Source organism: Saccoglossus kowalevskii, chromosome 6 (genome assembly GCF_978046115.1).
Source record: "Saccoglossus kowalevskii chromosome 6, keSacKowa6.1, whole genome shotgun sequence".
NCBI classification, from domain to species: Eukaryota; Metazoa; Hemichordata; class Enteropneusta; family Harrimaniidae; genus Saccoglossus; species Saccoglossus kowalevskii.
In genome coordinates, this window is record NC_140646.1 from 10,669,007 (window position 1) to 10,690,051 (window position 21,045).

Consider the following 21,045-nt stretch of genomic DNA (forward strand, 5'->3'; position numbering starts at 1 on the left):
TTTTGAACCTGAAATAAGCGCCCAGCCATGAAATCCCCAGGGTGATTTTTCGGACAGAATCCGATATTATATAAAGAAAGTATTATTATGGACATCTCGCGCATATTGCCGATGTTTTATACTGTTTGTAGTTTGCATATGAAAGTGGTTGTTGATGCCCCTCCTATTATTAAAAGTCGTTGACAATGCAATAACAATGCCACTCGCACTGTGCACATTTTAGCACTAGATCTAGTGCCATTTTAGCACTAGATCTACTACTTTTTCGGATTAGTGCTACTAGTACTAACCACTTGCACTACACCCATTTTTGACACATTTACATACATATGAAAGGTGAAGACTGCAGTATTAAGTTTGTTCAACATTACATGTAAAAATATAATACCTATTAAATCTTTCGCATTGATGCCAAGATTTTCACCACGGATGGTGACTTTACAACCAGGTGGCCCTTCTTTAGGTGATAACCCAGTAACTTTGGGAGGTTCTCTTTTCATTCTGACTCTGTAAACAAAAAGTGGAAACAAAATCATCAAATTGCATGCGTACCATTTTCTAGTTTTAATAATGAATTAAACCATATGAAAATGTATATGAGCGTTGTGATGTCGTAACCATAATTATTTTTGTGTGTGCATAATGTATAAAATGCAGATGGATACAAGTAAATAAAATTTATTGTCATTGTCATAATAATTACATTTGTAATTGGTTCATTTACGAAAGTGGTAAGCAACAACAGGTTTTTTTAGTTGCTCACGATTCATAATTATTATAGATTTTGTTTTCTTGTCTAGATATCTGAAGTGTTCTCGGACTTTGTAATATTGCTAAACTCTCCAACAACAACTGTCTTTCTGTTTTATAGCTTTCACAGGTTGTGATGAGGTGTATTTCATCTTCGAATTGGTTTTATGGTTTTATGGTATTAGGGATTGGTCAGTTTCTTCAGCCTGGGGGGGGGGGGGGGGGGTTGTTGTTCTGCCAGCTGTAAATCGCAGTTGACTAACCCCCTATCAAACATAAATCAAAGAAAGCTTAGAAAGAACTCCCGTGTGCTGAGAGTTTTGGAGACACATTAAAAATTAATTCAAAATTACTTATACTTGAGATATTGATGGAATAGCTGAAACCTAATTATGCAAATAAGGTAACTAATATGAACAGACTTAAGTGTAAAACTAATAAGGTCTGCACAATGTACCAAGTTTTATTGAAATGTGATTAGAACCAAAAAAATATTAGTTATTATGCTAATTAGAGAATTAATATGAACAGATTTTAACCCAAAATTAATCAGGCTGTCTATTGTCCTAGAGCATTTATGGACCAAGTTTTATTCAAATGTGATGATCAATACTTGAGATATCAGTATTAATTAATTATGTTAAATAGGTGATTAAGAAGCATAAATATTTACCAAAAACTAATATGGTGCATAGTCTTAGGTTCATTGAAATGTGATGGGTACTCTTTAAAAGTTTCATTGAAATCCAATGAGTGGTTTTTAGACATCAGTGCAACAGCCATAGAACAGCAAAAAAAATAACTAATTATGCAAATTAGGTAATTAATAGGCACAATTATTTATCCCAAAATTAATCAGGTCTCTGCATAGTCCTAGAATATCTATGTCGCAAGTCTCATTGAAATGTGATGATTAGTACTTGAGATATCAGGTGAAAAGCTGAAAATCAACTAATTATGCTAATAAGATGATTAATATGCACAAATATTTACCCAAAAACTAATTAGGTCTCTGCACAGTCCTCAAATAACTATGTACCAAGTTTCATTGAAACATGATCATTACTACTCGAAATATCAAAAGCTGAAAATTAATTAATTATGCAAATTAGGTAATTAATATGTACTGATATTACCCTAAAAACTATCAGGTCTGTGCAGTGTCATATGACACCTATGTACTAAGTTTTATTGAAATGTTATGATTAGTACTTGATATATCAGTGGAAAAGTCGAAAATTGATTAATCATTATGTAAATTAGGTAATTAATAATATTAACAGATTTTTACCCAAAACTAATCAAATCTGCGCATTCGTTCAGAGCATCCATGTGCCAAGTTTCATTGAAATCCAATGAGTGGTTCTTCAAAAATCAGTGGAACAGTCATAGAACAGCTTAAAATCAGTTAATTATCATGCAAATTAGGTAATTAATATTCATAAATTTTACCCAAAACTAATCAAATCTGCGCACTAGTTCAGAGCATCCATGTGCCACATTTCATCAAAATCCAATGAGTGGTTCTTTAGATATCAGTGGAACAGTCTTGGAACAGCTAAAAATCAGCTAAGTATCATGCAAATTAGGTAATTAATATTCATAGATTTTTACCAAAACCGAATCAACTCTGCGCATTATCCCAGAGCATCTATGTACCAAGTTTCACCAAAATTTGATTAGTGGTTCTTGAGATGGAACAAAAAAAGTGACATACATACATACATACATACATATGTATGTTTTGTTTTGTTATTGTTATTTTTGGACTTTACTCAAGTTTTCATTGGTACGTTCCAAATAAAAAATTCTATCTATCTATCTATCTACATACAGACATACAGACATACAGACAGGGTAACTGCAAAGACTCCCTTTTGTGCTTCGCACACGGGAGTCAAAAAGTGGTTGACCCCCCAACATTATATTTTAAAAGCATGCTGACCCCCCCCCAATCTGATTAAAATCTGATGTAGTGTATGGGCTTTAATTATTGTGGCTATAAACTTATTTTAATTTTATTTTTTATTACTTTTGTTATTAATGCCCTTTCATTTTATTATTTTACTTTGATTTTGATTTTGTGATTTTTTTTTAATTCTGCCCTACCTACATCTGATCCGACGCCTATGTAAGTCCCGTTCAAATCTCGCATAAGTAACAGCCAATCACAGCCCCCCTTTTATACAGGCTGTCGGTTGCTTACTTTTCAGTGTAGCGATACTCTACGGGCAATCTTTCTGTACATTATGTTTTGCTCACTTGAATAAACCATTAATAGAAAATTGCTAGTATATTTTTATTTGCAAAAGAAATTCCACAGCATTTTACAATTTTTGTCATTACATTGAATATTTTTTTCACTTCCAACAAATGTGTACACTTCCAGATACATCTTCGCCAACCAAGGTTCGTTCATTCAGTCATCGCTTCAATTTTACATCAAACACTGAGCATAATTATCTAGAATGGAAGCAAAAAAATAAGTAAATCGTAATGATTAGAACACTGTAAACATCTATAGTAAACAATGCAAACTGATTTTAAATTGTATAACGGTCACCGGCCCACGGCATCGACGCACTGGCAGAAAATTGTAGCAAAAAAATATTTCCTGATCAATTGCGATGTGTTCCAATAAAAAATATTTTATTCCAGTTCAAATCAGCTCAATCACTTTAATAAAAAGTTATTGTATAATGTACAAAATGATGATACAATTTGATGAATATTTACAGCTACGGTTTCAATACCGTAGACGATGTTGGCCCGATCTTCAACAAAACATCACCCGTCTCCAGGGCAGGCGACAGGTAAAAGACACTGGTGTTCGGTCGAAACGGCAGAAACAAAATCGTCACTCCCAGAATAACTATGCAAAATAACGATCTAAAGTCGAACCATTCGAGCCACAATATTAACATAAAAATGACTTTCGTTGCATTTGACAATGATAAACTTACCGAAAAGCCGTGTTATTCTCGGTCGGTATAATCCGCCATTTTATTTGAGTGTGTCCGCCCGGTGACGTCATCATGTGCGCTATAGAAGGAGGTATGTGATTCGTTGACTAAAATCGTCGATAGTGGGTCTCGTTGAAATCTCGTTACATAGGCATCGGCTCAGATGTAGGTAGGGCGGAATTAAAAAAATCACAAAATCAAAATCAAAGTAAAATAATAAAATAAAATAAAATAAAATAAAATAAAATAAAATAAAATAAAATAAAATAAAATAAAATAAAATAAAATAAAATTAGTAACAAAAGTAATAAAAAATAAAATTAAAATAAGTTTATAGCCAAAATAATTAAAGCCCGTACACTACATCAGATTTTAATCAGATTGACCCCCCCCCCATTTAATAGACCTTAGAAGAGGAGGGGAAGCATTAAGCCAAAAATTGACTACAGAAAAGGCTGCAGGAAGGAGGGAAATCTATGCTGCTAAAGATAGTAAATAAAAGCAAAGCTGTGGAGTACTCATTCAATAAATGCCCTTATAGAATAGGAAAAGAGGATTTGAATCCAGGCGGTTTGAACTCTTTGAAAACTAAGTTGGATTTAAAATATCTTTCATATCTTACAGACCAGGGAAGCTTTATACCCGAAGCACAGTCTGTGCTTATGAAAACAAAGGAAACTTTGATTTTTGCTCAAATTTGTGTTGGATTTTGGTATTTTACAGAGCAAAATATGCCTATTTAAAAGTTAAAAAAAAAAAAAAAACTATTTATTTATTTTTTCATCATTTATTTTAATTTATATATCAGCATTTTCACAAATTTAACATTTTTGATTTGCTGAACAAAAACTGTCACAGCTCTTTGTACTAATTGCTGTGTTGTCTTTCCGTCTCCTGTTATAATTGGATAAATCCAGTAAATATCTTATACAATGGTGACTTCAGACTTTAAATAAAATAACCTGATATCAGTAGCACATGGACTTGGGATGTGTTTAAAACTGTATAATTGGGGTTCTAGCCACATTGCATAATCTGTTAGTTATTTGGCAACTTTAACCTCAAAATATTTAGCCTATAATATTTTTTGCATCAACAAATTTATAGGCAATATAGGTAATAGTTATTATTAAGAACACATTTGTACGATTAACTTTTTTATCTTTAGTTCTGATTTTTAAAAATATATGCATGAGCGCGTGTGTGAATTCTGGAAAACATGGTGACCCCCTATTCATGATATCAAAAACAGGGTGACACCCCCCCTCCCCATTTGCACAATCAAAAACATGCCCCCCCCCCCCCCCCCCCGCCGAAGTAACTGACCACTCTCTTATGTACACAATTATTTTTTTGGATATTAAAGTCTGTAAATAAACGGCTAGAATATCAGCACCAGACGTATAATATTGTTTTTAGGTACATCATGGAGGTAGTTCTACCTCCATGGGTACATGTACTTCAAATGGACGATAGAATAGAATAGAATAGAATAGAATAGAATAGAATAGAATAGAATAGAATAGAATAGAATAGAATAGAATATTTGACTCGAAATAATGTAAGAAATTACATTATAAACAAACTTGAACGCTCCGAAGGTTCCTTATCATTTGTATTTTTCGTCTTGCCATTCTGTATGTATTTGAAACTTTTTTGTATTTTAAAAATCCAGATCCTGAACAGGATATGATTTCAATAAAGGCATTACTTACTTACCATTAGGTTGATCCGAAATGCGTTAATGAATGTAACATTTCTGTGTCACTCACCTTTACCAGGTGATTAACATAAGCTCATATTTCGCCAGGAATGTTCAGAATCGATGAAAGAAAATTTAAAATAACATCTCGTCTTCTTCGTTGACAAAACCGGAAGAGGAAGTCAATAGCGACCTTTAATCTTTGACCTTTGACCCGTTCTGTAAAAGCTCGCTCTTATGTTTTTGAAACTCTTCGTGTTTATCACGACCGATTAGTATAAGTTGTCACGTGTATCCAATGTGGTAATCGTATCGGACTGTTCACTTGCGGAAAGAGCGACGAAAAATCACATTGCAGATTCCGACCTAATACTCGCCCGACAGTGAGTCTCGCCGTCTGCTAGTGGGCGTTGACTGACCTACAATTACAATTCTTTTCTAAATATTCATTTACATTCTGATGGCATCTTGTGCGAGTGACGATAATTTATCACGACAGGTGAGCTATGGTTTACCAACTAATATCAACAACAAGGATATTGTTTGTATGTACACTACATGTCCTGAACACGTACGGTATACATTGTTTAAAGTACCGTCGTCCATATGGCGAAATAAACATATCTAAGATTAACCCTGCGTATATGTCTGTTGCACAGGACATACGATTTAAGTATGGCTGATAGGATCTAGCAGAAACAATAGAATAATTGCTTACAGCTTAGTCATCCATTTTGAGTCTAAATATTACTTAAAAATAATTAAAAAAAAACTCCCGAAATGCAGCTGTTAGGATTTGCTAGATCGTCATACTCAGATCGTCAGGCCCATGTTGGCTATTGTAAGGGTGATATTTAGATTAAGACTTGGCAGCATCCCATTTACGTAATTTGGGTGCCGACAATCACCCGATGAGAACAAGCACCTCCACATTAACAAACCTTTACACAGAGCTCTAAACTAAATTATGTGTCAATGTCATTGATATATTCAATACAGATTTAGAATTTATGTTACTGCAGTAACAATATATAAAATAATGAAAGATATGTATCCCCAGAATTGATAAACTATGTGTTTATTATAGAGCAGAAAGATTAAGATTAAAATTTAAAAAACAGTCAATGATCTTAATACTGCTGTACTTTGCAAAGTCAGTCTTACATAAATAAATAGTTGTTTTCAGATTGATGAAGTTGAAGCTCTATCATCGATCTATGGTGATGAATGGTGTGTTATAGATGAGAGTAGTCGTACCTACTGCATTGCTGTAACTGACGATAAACAACCTCCGCAATATAAACTCAATTTACAGGTAAATTGTAAACTTTAATTAATAAAGTCATTTGTTTGCAGAGATAAAGTATGGCCATGTAAACATTCAAATTGGCTTGCACCATCTTTGGAATGTTTATCATACTGTTGTCAAGGAAACTATTTGTAACTGGTGAATTGATTAAAATGGATGAAAAAAATGTGTACCCTTGTACACATCATGTGATAATATAAGGTTATTACGAAGATATCTCAAAGCATGCACGAAGACAGTACAGCGGCAGTATCGACCAACGTGCAGCAAAGGTCGATGTGACAGTGTACTGTCTGAGTGCATACTTTGATGTATCTTCGTAATAACCTTATTATTATACATCTTTTCCTTCCAAGGATACATCATGGAAATGCCAAAATCAAAAACAGAATCAACGAACTTCTGGTATGGAGTTCGTTCAAACCCAGGTGGCAGCCATGTTTGTTTTTATTATTAGAGGACGCTTGCGCGCGTAATCATTCCATATTTGGAATTCGGATTTCCTATTATGGTAGGATAAAAATACCTCGTAAAATACCGCAAAATTACGGCACGCTGTAACTTATTGCGTTACAGTGACAGATGTATAATAATATTATTTATTTGTTTGTGTGTTTAGATTTTATTACCAGAATGTTATCCTAGTACCTCCCCTCCATTACTACAACTGGGGTAAGTGACTTTAGTAGACTATAGACCTTTTAAAAAAGTACTGTGCATGGTCACCATAGAATGAAACAAAATCTGGCAATATTTTAGAAGAGCGCCCTCTACTGGTGATGAGAACAAAAATTGCATTCATTACCGTATTATTATATTATTGATCAATTATTGATTACATTTGGTGGTCATGTGATACAATCAGATTTTTGACACAAAAAACAGAAGTGTTAGTTATAAGGTGGATTATTGTCATTAAATTTCTTACACTTGCGTTTTGTAGATTTAAGTCTCCAATGTACCATTCACACATGATTTTAATTATTAGCAAATTTGACCACCTAGCTAGCATCATACTTGGTGGTTAGTCAAATGTCAATGAATCTATAAACACAAATTCATGTGCATGCATGTATGTTTTGCATTGTGAATTATCATTTTAACAACTTTGAAACAAATATATCCAGACTTGTCTGAAAAAAGACACAAGAGTGGATGGAACCAAAAACTTCATTTACAAGAGAATGTGCGCTACTAATATAGTAAATATGGTATATGTAATTTTCAAATCCATATTACAGAATAAATGCAAAAAAGTTGAATTTGCATCAATTCATATTGTGAAATGCTATTAAACCAGTACTCTATAAAAAAAAATATATGCAATGAAAATGATATCATTAGTAGCTAACAAATTTGTTGTACATTTGTAAGTGATTATCAGAAATTTGTAAAAAAGAAAGAAGATATTTGTGTGATTTCTTCAATTATATATGATTTGCATTCCTAATATTATAAATCTATGGTGATATATCATTATTACAGTGCACCTTGGTTGAAGAACACACAGCGATTGAAAATCACTGAAGAACTGGACACTATATGCAGGTACTAATGTTATTCAAAACTTCATAATTATGGATTATTTGTTGCAATATTGTTTTGCCAATATCAGTATCGGTTCTCAGTAATAGGCTTTGTAGGGGTGCCAGAAAAAAACAATTAAAAACATGAAACTGTTGATGTCTAAACTTTTGTCTATTATTTGGGAAGAAGCATATCTTTAATATATGGGCCTATGCATTTATATTGTACAAATTTATATAATTATTGTTAAGTATGCACATTATTTTGGTGGCTAAACAATTCTATAACTCACTGCTGAGAACTTGCAAAAACATTGCATGCAAATTTCTATAGAGCTTGGCAGGGAGTTCCTTTGCTGGAAGCATCAAAATTGATACACCTTGAAATTGGGCAGTATGGAAATTAGCCCAAGCATAAGATTGATAGTGACTGATTAAAGAGATATAGACCTCGAAACTCTGAAAGTATGCTTGTTTTTTTCTTCTCAGTGAAAATATTGGTGAAAATGTGATTTATTTACTGGTAGAAAAAGTTCGAGAATTTCTGATTTATATATCTGAAGACAACTCAGTGGAAAGTGATAAAAAATGTAATTATTGTTATTAACTTATAATTCTGAATGACATATGATGAGAAGTAAATGAATATGATATGAAAGAAATGTGATAGTGTAGTCTCACAAATTCTTATAATTTTACTGCAATCTTCTTTGCTTAATTTACTTTCAGTGCAAATAGTGAAAATATATTAAATTACTACATCCATCTCATTATTTTGTTTCATTCCGGGATAACAAAAATAAAACAATGGTAAAATTTCCAAAACAGACAGAACATGCTCTATTCACTCCATATTATACAATGATTTGTTTCCAAACCAAATACCATGACCTCTATTTTTATTTTCATCCCAGTGAAATGAAATACAACATAATTTTGTAAAAATTAAAAAAAAAATGACATTAATTTTACTATTGAGTAGCATTTTACCTTAATCTCCTCACTTTCTCCACAAAGTAACAATTTCAAACCACCATAAATGAAGAAGAAACAAAGAAAATAACAAAAGCACTTTCTTAAATTCTCTATTGGATCATTTCGGAAGTGTTAGCACATAGCAATCAATACTGGCTCTGACTTTCTGTTACTTATATAGCATACCAATGTCCATTGCAGTCAGTCATCATTCGCTAATAACATGAGGTTTTTATGAGGATATCGAAAAGTATGCACAAAGAAAGTAAAGCGGGAGTATCATCTGACGCGTAACGGAGGTAGATATGATGGAGTAATGTCTGAGTGCATACTTGGCGGTATCTTCGTAATAACCTTATTATTATACATCTTTTCCTCCCAAAGATCCATCTTGGGAATGCAGAAATCCAAAAAGTTTAGAACAGATTCAGTGAACTTCTTTGTGTGGAGTCCAGTCAAACCCTGGGTGCAGCCATGCATGCTCACACAAGAAATCTTTCCATATTAGGAATTTGCATATCCTAATATGGTAGGATGAAAATACCCAGTGCAATACTGCAAAATTATGGCATGCTTTAACTTACAGCGTTACGGTGACAGATGTATAATAGTATTTAATATTATTTTTACAGATTTTTTCGAGTTTTAATATTGCATTACCGGTATTTATTATTTAGGTGCTGAACAGAATATTTCCTCTCAAAGTGATGAAGAAAACATTCAATCATGTAATGATGAATTCAAATTAGATGCGTGTATTGATAGAATCCATGTAACTAAGACGCATTCTACATCAGGTAAGGATTACGATATATATAGTTACATAATTTTATTTGACTATGTGTAGCATCAACAATGATTTAATCCTTAAGATATATATACAAACCTATTTTATTACAGATGAAAAGATTCCTGAAATCCATCATGGTGTTCCCTTCACAGAGAGGAAATCTACGTTCCAAGGACATCTTGCAGAGGTTCATTCTGTTGAACAAGTAAGCAAATACATTGCATTTTTCAGCTGAACTAAATAGTTTATGAATAATATTTACTTAAAAGTTGTTGTTTTTTTAGTTGTTTTTTTGATGGTGCAATGCATTTTTACCATGTCTGTATCATCATAGTTGAAAGGCAAGTTATATGAGGGGAAAATGTCTGTCCTGTTGTTGCTGTCGTCGTTGTCTCCATCATAAAACCTTTTTTTTTCTGTTTACAGTAACTCAAACTATTTTTATCTAATCATCTCCCAATTTGAGAATCTTACAAATTACTACAAAATGTGCTCTCCAAGATCTGTCAATTATAGTAAACTTATATGTTATCACATGTGCAGTGTTTTTCACATTTTTTAAAAATCTGGCTAGTATTTTTCTTTCTCTTATATTTATTACTGCACTATTTTTTAAGAGACATCAAGATTAATACAGTATATGCAGTTTTACATTCAAAATGAATATTATTATTTTATTTTGTAATTATGATGACTTAATCATTATTGAGATTAATAACAGTATATGCAGTATTATTTTAGGACTGAATACTAATTTTTGTTGATCATTATTGATCGGAATTGTTCCCACCTAAATTTTAGCCAGTATTATTGCATTGTTTAAGGACTTTTACACACACTTTTACCATTCAAATAAAAGGTATTGCATCATTAGATTGTTATCCATATATTTGTTTATCTAAGTTCTCAATGGACTAGGTTGTAAAAGTTACGCTATGCTCTGAGCATTATGCTTCTTGGCAAATAGTGATTTTTAAAAACTGTTGCGCTATGATCTGTTTAACAAATTCCTGTCATTTCTGTTTTCATTGCCATTGGATTTATTTCAAGACATGTGTCACTTGTTAAGGTCATTGCACCATGTTAATACAACTTTTCAGAACTTTTCCCTATCGCTAACAATTCTCAGCACACTGATGATGTTCAGCAGATATCAAAATCAATTAATCTCACTCAACCTTGTACATTTAGGTGCTTTATATTTATCCACATTCTGTACCTACATGTACTTAGCTTCAGTGTGAAACTAACATTAACTGCCTGATTTGCATAATGAATTAATTTGACAATTTAATCAAATTTTTTGTTACAACATTTTCTGTTAGTATTATCAACATCAATACTCTAAATCAGATTTCTTAATAGGTGTAATATTAATAAAAACAATTTTATTTGCCAAAACTTTCCAATTCACAAAAAATTAGTTTAATCAACATAAACCACATAACCACACAGACTTCATGTGGACATGATTTATCTTTATGAAACCTTTAAATTGCATCCAATATGCAGATGACCTTGCACTTATTTCAGAAACGGAAGACGGCCTACAAACTGTCTGAACAAATTAAATAACTACATGTATTGTATAAATTGGAATTTAGAAGTAAACGTAAAGAAAACTAAAGTTATGGTATTTAATTGCAGTAACAGACCAATTAAAAACATGAATTTTAAAATAAACAACCAAGACATAACAGCTGTTAGCGAGTTTTGCTATTTAGGGGCAATATTTACTCCAAATGGAAAATTTAAAACTAACTTATCTATGTTAAAAAATAAATCAATGAAGGCTCTTTTCAGCATTTGACAAACAGTCTTAAACCACAAAATACACTCACCAGCACTTACAAATGTAGTTTGAAAATTTTTGACCAGTTAATTTCACCTATACTCATGTATGGTGCTGAAATCTGGGCCAATGAAATCACAACAGTTTAGAGCAAGTTTGCAGTCATTTCTACAAGTTTATCCTAAGAGTGAGTAAAATGACGCCAATTAGTGGACTATCTGAGAATTATATTCAAAGATGGAGAGAAGAACTAAATTTCAGTGAAACCAATGAAACTAGGGGAACAAAACTGAGAACATACAAATTATTCAAAGTAAGTTATAATATGGAATATTATTTGCAAAACATCTCAAAGTTCAGCCTCAGGAAAATGCTTTCAAAATTCCGTCTGAGTAACCACAACTTAGAAATAGAATTAGGTAGAAGAACAAAGCACAAAATAGAATTAGAAAATAGACACTGTAATAAATGTAACACTAAAGCATTAGGAGATGAAAAACATTTCCTGCTATGTTGTACTGGCTATATAGAACAAAGAAAAAAACTGTTTGATGAGTGTGCAATAAATATTTACACACTGGATATGAATTCCATATTTAAAAAGAATATGGAGAATAATATAGCCTTAGCAAAATATTTGAAGAGCACAATTTTTAAAACCACAGAAAGTTATTAATTTATATTTTTCTTATATTTTACTAACATTTTATTTTTACTCTTTTGTATTGTATGTTTTTTTGTATTTCTTTGTATTTATGTTCCTTACCATACAAAAACCCTCTGAATGTTTTTAGGAGTGTAATGAAGTTATTATTATTATTATTATTATTATTATTATTATTATTATTATTATTATTATTATTATTATTATTATGTATGATTTATTTCAATAAAGAAATAGACTGTGTTGTACATGTACATATGTGTTTTATTTGTCAGAAGGCAAAATAACGTCTTGTGCTTAATTTGTTAATAAATGTTTCTATGTAATTCAAATATATTTACAGGTGAATATTGTGCTTGATAAACTATGTGAGAACAAAAAAATAGCTAATGCTACACACAATATCTTTGCCTATAGGTATGTAATTACACATGTCTTACATCAGTCTAAACTTAACACATTACCTGTTGAATGTGTAAGAGGCGAATGGTATAATGCGTACCTAAGTGTTAGCAGGCGATGTGATATCACTCTAACCATAAAAGAAACAATGCCTAATATAGATTCACATGTAGCTATGTGAAATGCCATACATGTAGAAGGGAAATTTGTGTGTTTACATCCCAGCCAAATATATTTATCAAATGGCATGTTTACCATCTTTAATTGTTTTTCTGTAGTAGTTACAGTTTTGAGAAAAAATACAGCAACATGTAATTAGTGAAAAAGTTAATTATTTTAAAAGCACTACAAGTTCTTGATATTTTGATATTCTATCAAATACACGGAACAAATAAGAAAAAAAATCTCAATGTGAACAATGGTTTTTTGATTCCTCATGGTATTTGGCATCCTATTTTCATTGAAATGCATAAAAATGAGGTGCATAATCTGAAAACTAGTTTAAGTACCAAAAGTTTTTTCTTTGGAAATTTAAAATAGCCACTGAGAAAGAATTAGTTTTAGGAAATTCTTGTCTCAAAAGTGCTGTGCAACCATTAATAATTAAGGCTTATACTGACACAGAATTGCATTCAAAGCAAAGCTTTCCAATCAGATTCGCTTCTCATGAAAATTTCTAATTTTAAATTTTTGCTCTCTTATTTGAGATATTGAGAACATGGTTATCATTTAGCTAAACCTTTATTCAACACATATTTGGTAAGGTCAATGTAAAATTACATAAGGCTGGCAGGATTAGGATTCAAATTGAAAAGTGTATTTTTCAAGTGTGTAGTGTAAGTGTATTTTGTCAATTTTCTCCTCAATCACAACTAGTATATGATAAATTCTAGGATACAAGATGGAGAAAAGAACTCTCTACTACAAGATTGTGAGGATGATGGTGAAACTGCTGCAGGAGGCAGACTACTACATTTACTACAGGTAATAATACTATTATTACTAGTATCATATACCGGTACTGTTCGTGAAAATTATCATTATTTGCTTTATCAGAAGCACATCTCTAATAGAAGTATGCATACACCAGCTTGTATACAGAATATTCATTTTTGAAAAAAAAAAAAAAGAAAAATCCTGAAACATAATATTAAAAAAGAAATTTATATGAAAATTTAAAAAAACTTAGGTACACAAAATTACCTAAACTTGTTATTTGTTCTGTACTTAATAAGCTGAATCATAAAAATATGATTTAATTTTAAAATAAACACATCAGTCATTAGTACTAATAAAGTAAACAATACCAGGTATGTATGCAATAATTGCCATGCCAACATGTGTGAAATAAGTTGTATTACCATGCTCACACTCAAACCTCAGGATCAGCAAGACACAATACTCACAATAAAATGTGATGCTGCAAGCAGTATACAAATGCAAAATGAACAAAACAAGAACTGACCAGCAGGAAAATGGTAAAATACTGCAAGAGTTAGAAAGGACAATAGTCTTCACCTGATTCCAGAGTATATGCAGCTTCAAAGATAATTTGGAAAAATGGAAATCAGAATATAACGCATTTGGTAATCCACAGGGTTTATGGGATTTTCATAAATTTAAATTAAGTCAATCATATTTAGTAAGCAAAAAGCACGGGAACGGCACTAGCAAATTACCTCACTAGAGTTCAAGTTAAAATTATTAGATAAAAAATTAAGGGTTTGTAAGTCTGAGGAACTAAAAACATCTATGGAAAATATCCGAAGGGAACTACAGGTCAAAATGACCATCTATTGGATGGTGCAGCCATTTGTGCTCGTGCTGATTGGTATGAAATGGGAGAAAAAAACACAAAATATTTTTTATGCCTTGAAAAACAAAATGCCAAAAAATCTCAAATCACTCAGCTATTTCATTCATCTAGAGAAATTATGACTGATGTAAAATATTTAACCTTTTTCCTAGTATTTATTACTCAGGGAGTCTCTGTAACGAAGTATTACTGAAAGCTTTTTGGACAATAATGATATTCCTATGCTCAATCAGAAAACTCAAGAGATTTGTGAAGAGGAAATTACAATTCAAGAGGGGCTTAATGCAATAAATAGCATGAACAAAAATAACTCCAGGCAATGATGGTCTGACTGCAGAATTTTATCTAGTTTTCTGGCCCTTATTAGCACCCTATGTAATTAAATCACTAAATTTTGCAACAATTAAAGGGAATAGATAGATAGAATTTTTTATTTGGAACGTACCAATGAAAACTTGAGTAAAGTCCAAAAATAACAATAACAAAACAAAACATTCAGAACAACAAAAACTTTCAGTATTAATACACATCAAGAATATAGAAAATAAATTTTGCAAAAATGCTAAGAATGAAAAAATCATTACTTGAAACAATAATAGGAAATAATTCATCCATGCTAAAATCTTCCAGCTTTGGGGCATAGATGTATAAAGCTGCAAGGAATCTAGATCTTTGTTCTTTGATTTGACAATTATTACAATATAAAATGTAATGTTTCTCATCCCCTACTTCATTGCATTCATGGAGATGACATAGCCTGTTTTCCTTCAAAATGCCTTTATGTCTACCGGATTCAATGGGAAGAAAATGTGCAGAAGTTCTAAATTTAGTATAAGCTATTCTATGATTTTTATTTTTAATTTTTTCCAAATAATGTTTAAATTCAAAATTTTCTTTAGCACACCTGTAAAAGTCAAGCTTACAATTGTTCAACAAATTGTTTTTCCACTTCATACGGTACAAACATTTGAGCTTCTCTTTAAAAATATCACAATAATTGTTCTGATGTGGGTCTGAATTAGTTAGATCTGTTATGACTAGTAATTTTTGTATAAAGTTAAGCCATGGGTCATGCACAAGAGTTTTGGATTCTTCATAGGCTGCATCAATGATAGAATTGTTTGTTTTTTTTACATACTAGTCTTTGATAATATTTCATAACTGAAACACAGATATCCAATATAAGTGGATATTGACCTAATTCACCTCTACATGGGTCATTAGATGCCTTCCTGTGCATACCCAGAACTCTTTTACAGAATTTAATATGAAGTTTTTCTGGAATTAATTTATCTGAGAAAAGTTTTGTTTCAAAATTGCAATTGTCAACTGTACATTTATTTTTACCAGACCCCTTGTAGATGTTCAGCATAACCCCTCCCCACACATCAGCCCCATATAAAGCTGTGGGTTTGATAATAGAGTTAAATAGTTTTTTAGCCAGACTAACAGAATAACATTCCTCACTGATCCAAAGCATTTTGTACATCTTGAACAGTGTTTTCTGTGCTTTGTCTTGTAGCCTAGACATAGCATTATGAAACTTACCATTTGTTTGAAAAACAATGCCAAGGTAATTATAATAATTAACACACTGTAATTTAGTGGCGTCCAAATAAAACTGAAATTTGTTTTCTAAGTTTTTACCTAGTCTATTAAAAAAAAAAATGTCTAACAGTCAGTCACAGGGGGTACTGGGGGTAATTACACTTATAGAAAAGGCAGGCAATGATAATAGGCATATAGGTAATTGGAGGCCAATAACATTACTTAATGTTGATTATAAGATTGCTGCTAGATGCATTGCTAAACGCCTAGAACATACTCTGGATAAATTAATCAATGAAGGTCAAACAGCATTTATTAAGAATAGATCAATTGGTGACTGTGTTCGTGTCATTGAGGGAATTATGGAATACACAAAAGATTATGGAACAAATGTGGTGCTCTTAGCTATTGATTTCCAAAAAGCCTTTGATAGTCTTGAATGGGATTTCATGTTCAGTTGTCTACGTAAATTCAATTTTGGTCCCTCTTTCTTAGGTTGGGTACAGGCCTTTTATTCAAATCCATCTAGTTGTGTTATGAATAGAGGGTCAGTCAACAAGGTATTTTTCCCACTCTAGGGGAGTCAGACAGGGGGATCTCCTATCACCAATTTTGTTCATTCTATCTTTAGAAACACTTTTGATAAAGCTGCAATATGACAATGGAATCAGGGGGATTAATATTGGTGGTTTTGAAATAAAACATTCTGCGTATGCTGATGACCTCACCTGTTTTATGTCAGACCTTTGAGCTGCTGAGAACCTCTTCACTCTTCTTCACCAATTCTCACTTTTGTCAGGTTTAAAAATTAATTTTAAAAGAAAGATACCCCCCTCGGGGTAAATTGGCCTATGTCACCTATCAAGATTGTGGGTGTTTACTTTTCTTACAACTCTACAGCTGCATATCAGAAAAACTTAATTGCTCTAACTAAAAGTCTTGAAAAAGTTTTAAACTTCTGGAATATGCAAAATCACTAATAGGTAAAATACAAATCATTAAATCTGTTGTTATATCCAAATTTCTTTATATATTAAATCTGATTAATATTAATCAAACTGATGTCAAAAAAATTAATTCAAAAATATTCTCCTTTATTTGGGGGGGGGGGTCGAGATAGAGTTGCGTGTAATACTATGATAGGTGACATAGGCCATGGTGGGTTAGGGATGTTGGATATTTGTGCTATGCAGAAAGCTTTTAAAATTAACTAGGTTAAAAGGTATTTATCATCATATTGTCGTCCATGGAAACGATTCCTAGCTCTTTATTTAAAACCACTTGGGGGACAATTAATTTTTAGATGCAACCTCTCAATAAATGCACTACCGGGTACATATTAAATTACCACCGTTTTATTGGGAAATGCTAAATGTATGGAGTAATGTTATACAGTATGAGTTTATTTCCCCTGCATACGAGATTATATGGAAGAAATAATAAAAACATTCTTATTCAAAATAAAAGTATATTTTATTCAGATTTAAAGGATCTAGGAATTGGTTATATAGCTGACATCTTTAATGGGGAAAAATTGGAATGACTTAAATACATTGTGTTTAAACCGCATTCAGTTTCTACGATGACAGAGTCTCATTGCGGCTATCCCTAAAGACTTGAAAATAAGTAGACCAGATCCTCCAATCAGTGTATATGGTCGAAAGCAAATGATTAATCTCTCTATTAACTGTATTCCAAAATGATTTTCTGATTTTTTTATTATTTATCTAGTCAGTCCTTCTTTAGAGACTTGTTGGGGGTAGAAACTTGATGGGATTTTTTCTATTCAATGCCATTTCTTGTTACAATTTGCAGTACGGTACTCTTCGTGAATTTCAATAAAAATTAAACCATAACATCCTGTACACAAATGCTATGCTATATCACTTTCAATCACCTTTAGTTATTTCTGACATGTGTACGTTTTGCCATAACTTTAGTGAAACTCTGATTCATCTCTTTCATGACTGTCAAGTGGTGCAAGATATTTGGACAAGGTTTTATGATCACTGGGGTCAACTTCTGCAGTGCCCCCAGCCACTTTCAGCAAAACAGATTCTCCTAGGTGATAACAGTTTTTTGCACCTTTTGAACCATTTAATTATAATCTTTAAAAAATGCATCTATACAAGCAAAATGAAGAAAGAATTACCATCCTTTGTTGCCATTAAAGCTGAAATTAGTTATATATTATTTCCATAAGAAGAAACTCAACGTTTCTGTTTCTAGAAAAATGGGCCAATTTTGCACCATAAGATAACATCACTTTATGTTTTGGTGTGTACCTGTTAGTGTGTACGGCATTATTGCTTTTTTTTCTTTTTTTTTTTGAGCCTTTGAGGGATAACGTACAGAAAGTGTTATCTAGTATATCAATTGTTTCATGCAAATTTAATGATAAAAAATTATCAAATTTTCCTTTTGTACAGCAAAGCCTATAATGTTTATGATTGTCTATATTTGAATAAAATAGGGCAGTTTATTTGTTTACACTTATGGCTTATTTTAGTTTATTTTTAGTCCCTGTTCGGACGTAGTCCGAAAACGGGGACTTATGTTTTGCCCTGTGTGCGTCCGTGCGTCTGTGTGTCCGTGCGTCCGTGATCACCTGTATCTCGAACATGCATGGACCGATTAAGTTCAAACTTCACTCATACATCACACATTATATGGGACATATGCACATGCATTTTTTTCATGATCTGATTAACGATAGCCGAATAGCGGCCATTGTAAGGCCGAAAATGCATCAAAATCGCACATTTTCACCATTCCAGACCCGGATCTCAGTTATGCATGGACGGATTTTGTTTAAATCTGGTACATACATTAAACATAATAGGACCTTGATGCACATCATTTTATTTCCGGATCTAGTACGAAATGGCTGACTGGCAGCCATTTTGTTTTAAAGAATTCAGTTCTGGATCTGTATCCGAGACATGTCTGGATTTATCAAGTTCAAACTTCACACACACATGGTACATCATGTCACAAATAGATATGTGCATTTGTTTCATGATCCGCTTAACAGCTGAATGATGGCCATTTTAAGGCCGAAAATGCATCAAAATCACATATTTTCACAATTCCGGAACCGGATCTCAGTCATGCATGGATGGATTTTGTTAAGATTTAGTACAATGTGCTGTACATATGCAGGTGCATTTCGCATCAGACCACTGAAAGTGGTCTGAGATTTCGGTCATGATCTGCTTTGAATGTACAGGTATATGTCACTCAAATATGAACGGAACGGGGATGTGTCATTGACAATGACTTGTTTTTTTTTAGTTTTTCTTTTTTTCTTTCTTCTTCTTTCCTTTTCTGTGTAATTGTTATTTTGAAAAGAAATAAAATTAACTTGCGGTTTACATGTAGATACATGTATGTCATTTGTTAAAGCTCTTATCAGACGAACTCCAACGATTTTGTTACCATAAAGTTATAAGAAAAACATGACACAAATTGATAGTATACATGGAAAACCATTTTATTGAAATAATGTACACGCATTACTGATATCTGTCGATATACGTGGGGGGTATACGAGCTTGAATCCCATCCAATTGCACAACAACAAGGATGTGTCAAATATAATTAGGTAACAGTATACATAGAGGGCGCTGTCTCCATGATTTAAAAATTGCTTCGAAAGAATCAGAAGTATGAGAACAGCGAGCACACCTGCTGTAAGTCCGATGCATTTATGCAACTTAATGTTATTTTTGTGAGTTTCTGTGACGCAAAAAAGATTTAAAAAAATCTGTGTTTCGTCAGTTGTGAGAGCTTTTGCTATACTAGTATTGTAGATAATGTACGTCTAAAAAAAAATAAAAAGAAAGGACAGACGTTTCGAGTGCAACTCTTCGTCAGTGTAACTGGACAAGAATTGGAAATACAATACTAAACAAACAAACAAACAAACAGACAGACAGACAAAAGAACCACGTGGGCATTATATCACGTGGAAAGCCTGAAATTGAATATTCATGCGACCAGGTGTAAGCACTCAGAGTTGTTAAATTAATCAATTCGGCTAGATGGAGTATTTCACCAACATTATTGTGTCCCCTTATCAGATCCAATGAATAAATGTTGACAGAGTAATAAGTGTAACAGGAGGACTGATGTAAAATTCATTGAAATAAATTAAACAACATTCTATGCAGAATTATTTAGACTTTTCATGAATTTCACCCGGAGTATGTTTTATCCTTTTTCTAGATACTTGAGGTATGCAACGTGGTTGTTGTTGTATCCAGATGGTATGGTGGAATTCTACTGGGCCCGGATAGATTCAAACATATAAACAATGCAGCCAGAAATATACTACAAACAACTGGTTTTATTGAAAACAAAAATAATACAGTTAAAAGCAAGAAAACAAAACATAAAAAAGCTACTAAAAAATAAAGGATTTATAAACTCAGCAAGCTTTGTGTGATTAGTGTTTCAAACAAGTTATTTACTATGAATGAAGTGTGGAAATTAATTTTGATTTTGCTCTACATATACTTTTGATGAAAGACAGCATTTTTTTCAGACCAAATCCAAGTTTAATAACTATGCATAAATTTTCTTTTACAACCCAGATTACCGGTAATAGGATAATCAATGTATAATATATTATACCAGAATATTGATGGTGTTAATCCATTGATTTGATTGGTCCAAACACAAAATTTGCATATGCAATTAATGGGATATTGGCAGATAATGCACAGTTTAACAAAGTGGTCCTTGAACATGAATTTACTACAGGTTTAATGCGGAAATACATAAAACTGGTAGACGATATACATATA

General features: G+C 32.2%; 2 protein-coding genes and 1 long non-coding RNA gene across 5 annotated transcripts in view; 1 reads left to right on the forward strand and 2 right to left on the reverse strand.

Moving 5' to 3' along the window:
- LOC102800942 (exocyst complex component 2-like) overlaps positions 1-5,609 on the reverse strand; it is a 52,927-nt gene extending 47,318 nt beyond the window's left edge. The window contains exons 1-2 of one of the 3 annotated variants that reach the window (XM_085500038.1): positions 5,433-5,609; positions 389-507 (exon numbers count right to left, since the gene is read on the reverse strand). In XM_085500038.1, the coding sequence (XP_085356164.1) occupies positions 389-500 (112 nt within the window). In that variant the 5' untranslated portion in view covers positions 501-507; positions 5,433-5,609. Of the gene's footprint in view, positions 1-388; positions 508-5,428 lie in introns of all 3 variants that reach the window. The other 2 variants (XM_085500036.1, XM_085500035.1) reach the window with 2 other exon arrangements.
- LOC146741501 (uncharacterized) lies at positions 3,084-3,901 on the reverse strand. The gene is made up of 2 exons (XR_014929773.1): positions 3,714-3,901; positions 3,084-3,213 (listed from the first exon to the last, which is right to left on the reverse strand). It is a non-coding gene; the product is annotated as an uncharacterized LOC146741501 (long non-coding RNA).
- Position 5,610: 1 nt separating the features above from the next.
- LOC102801062 (protein IMPACT-like) lies at positions 5,611-20,673 on the forward strand. The gene is made up of 10 exons (XM_085500039.1): positions 5,611-5,914; positions 6,602-6,730; positions 7,344-7,396; positions 8,210-8,272; positions 8,740-8,840; positions 9,903-10,022; positions 10,126-10,220; positions 12,815-12,888; positions 13,767-13,857; positions 20,465-20,673. The coding sequence occupies exons 1-10, from the start codon at positions 5,876-5,878 to the stop codon at positions 20,651-20,653; spliced, it is 954 nt and encodes a 317-aa protein (XP_085356165.1). The 5' UTR covers positions 5,611-5,875; the 3' UTR covers positions 20,654-20,673.
- Positions 20,674-21,045: the final 372 nt, after the last annotated feature.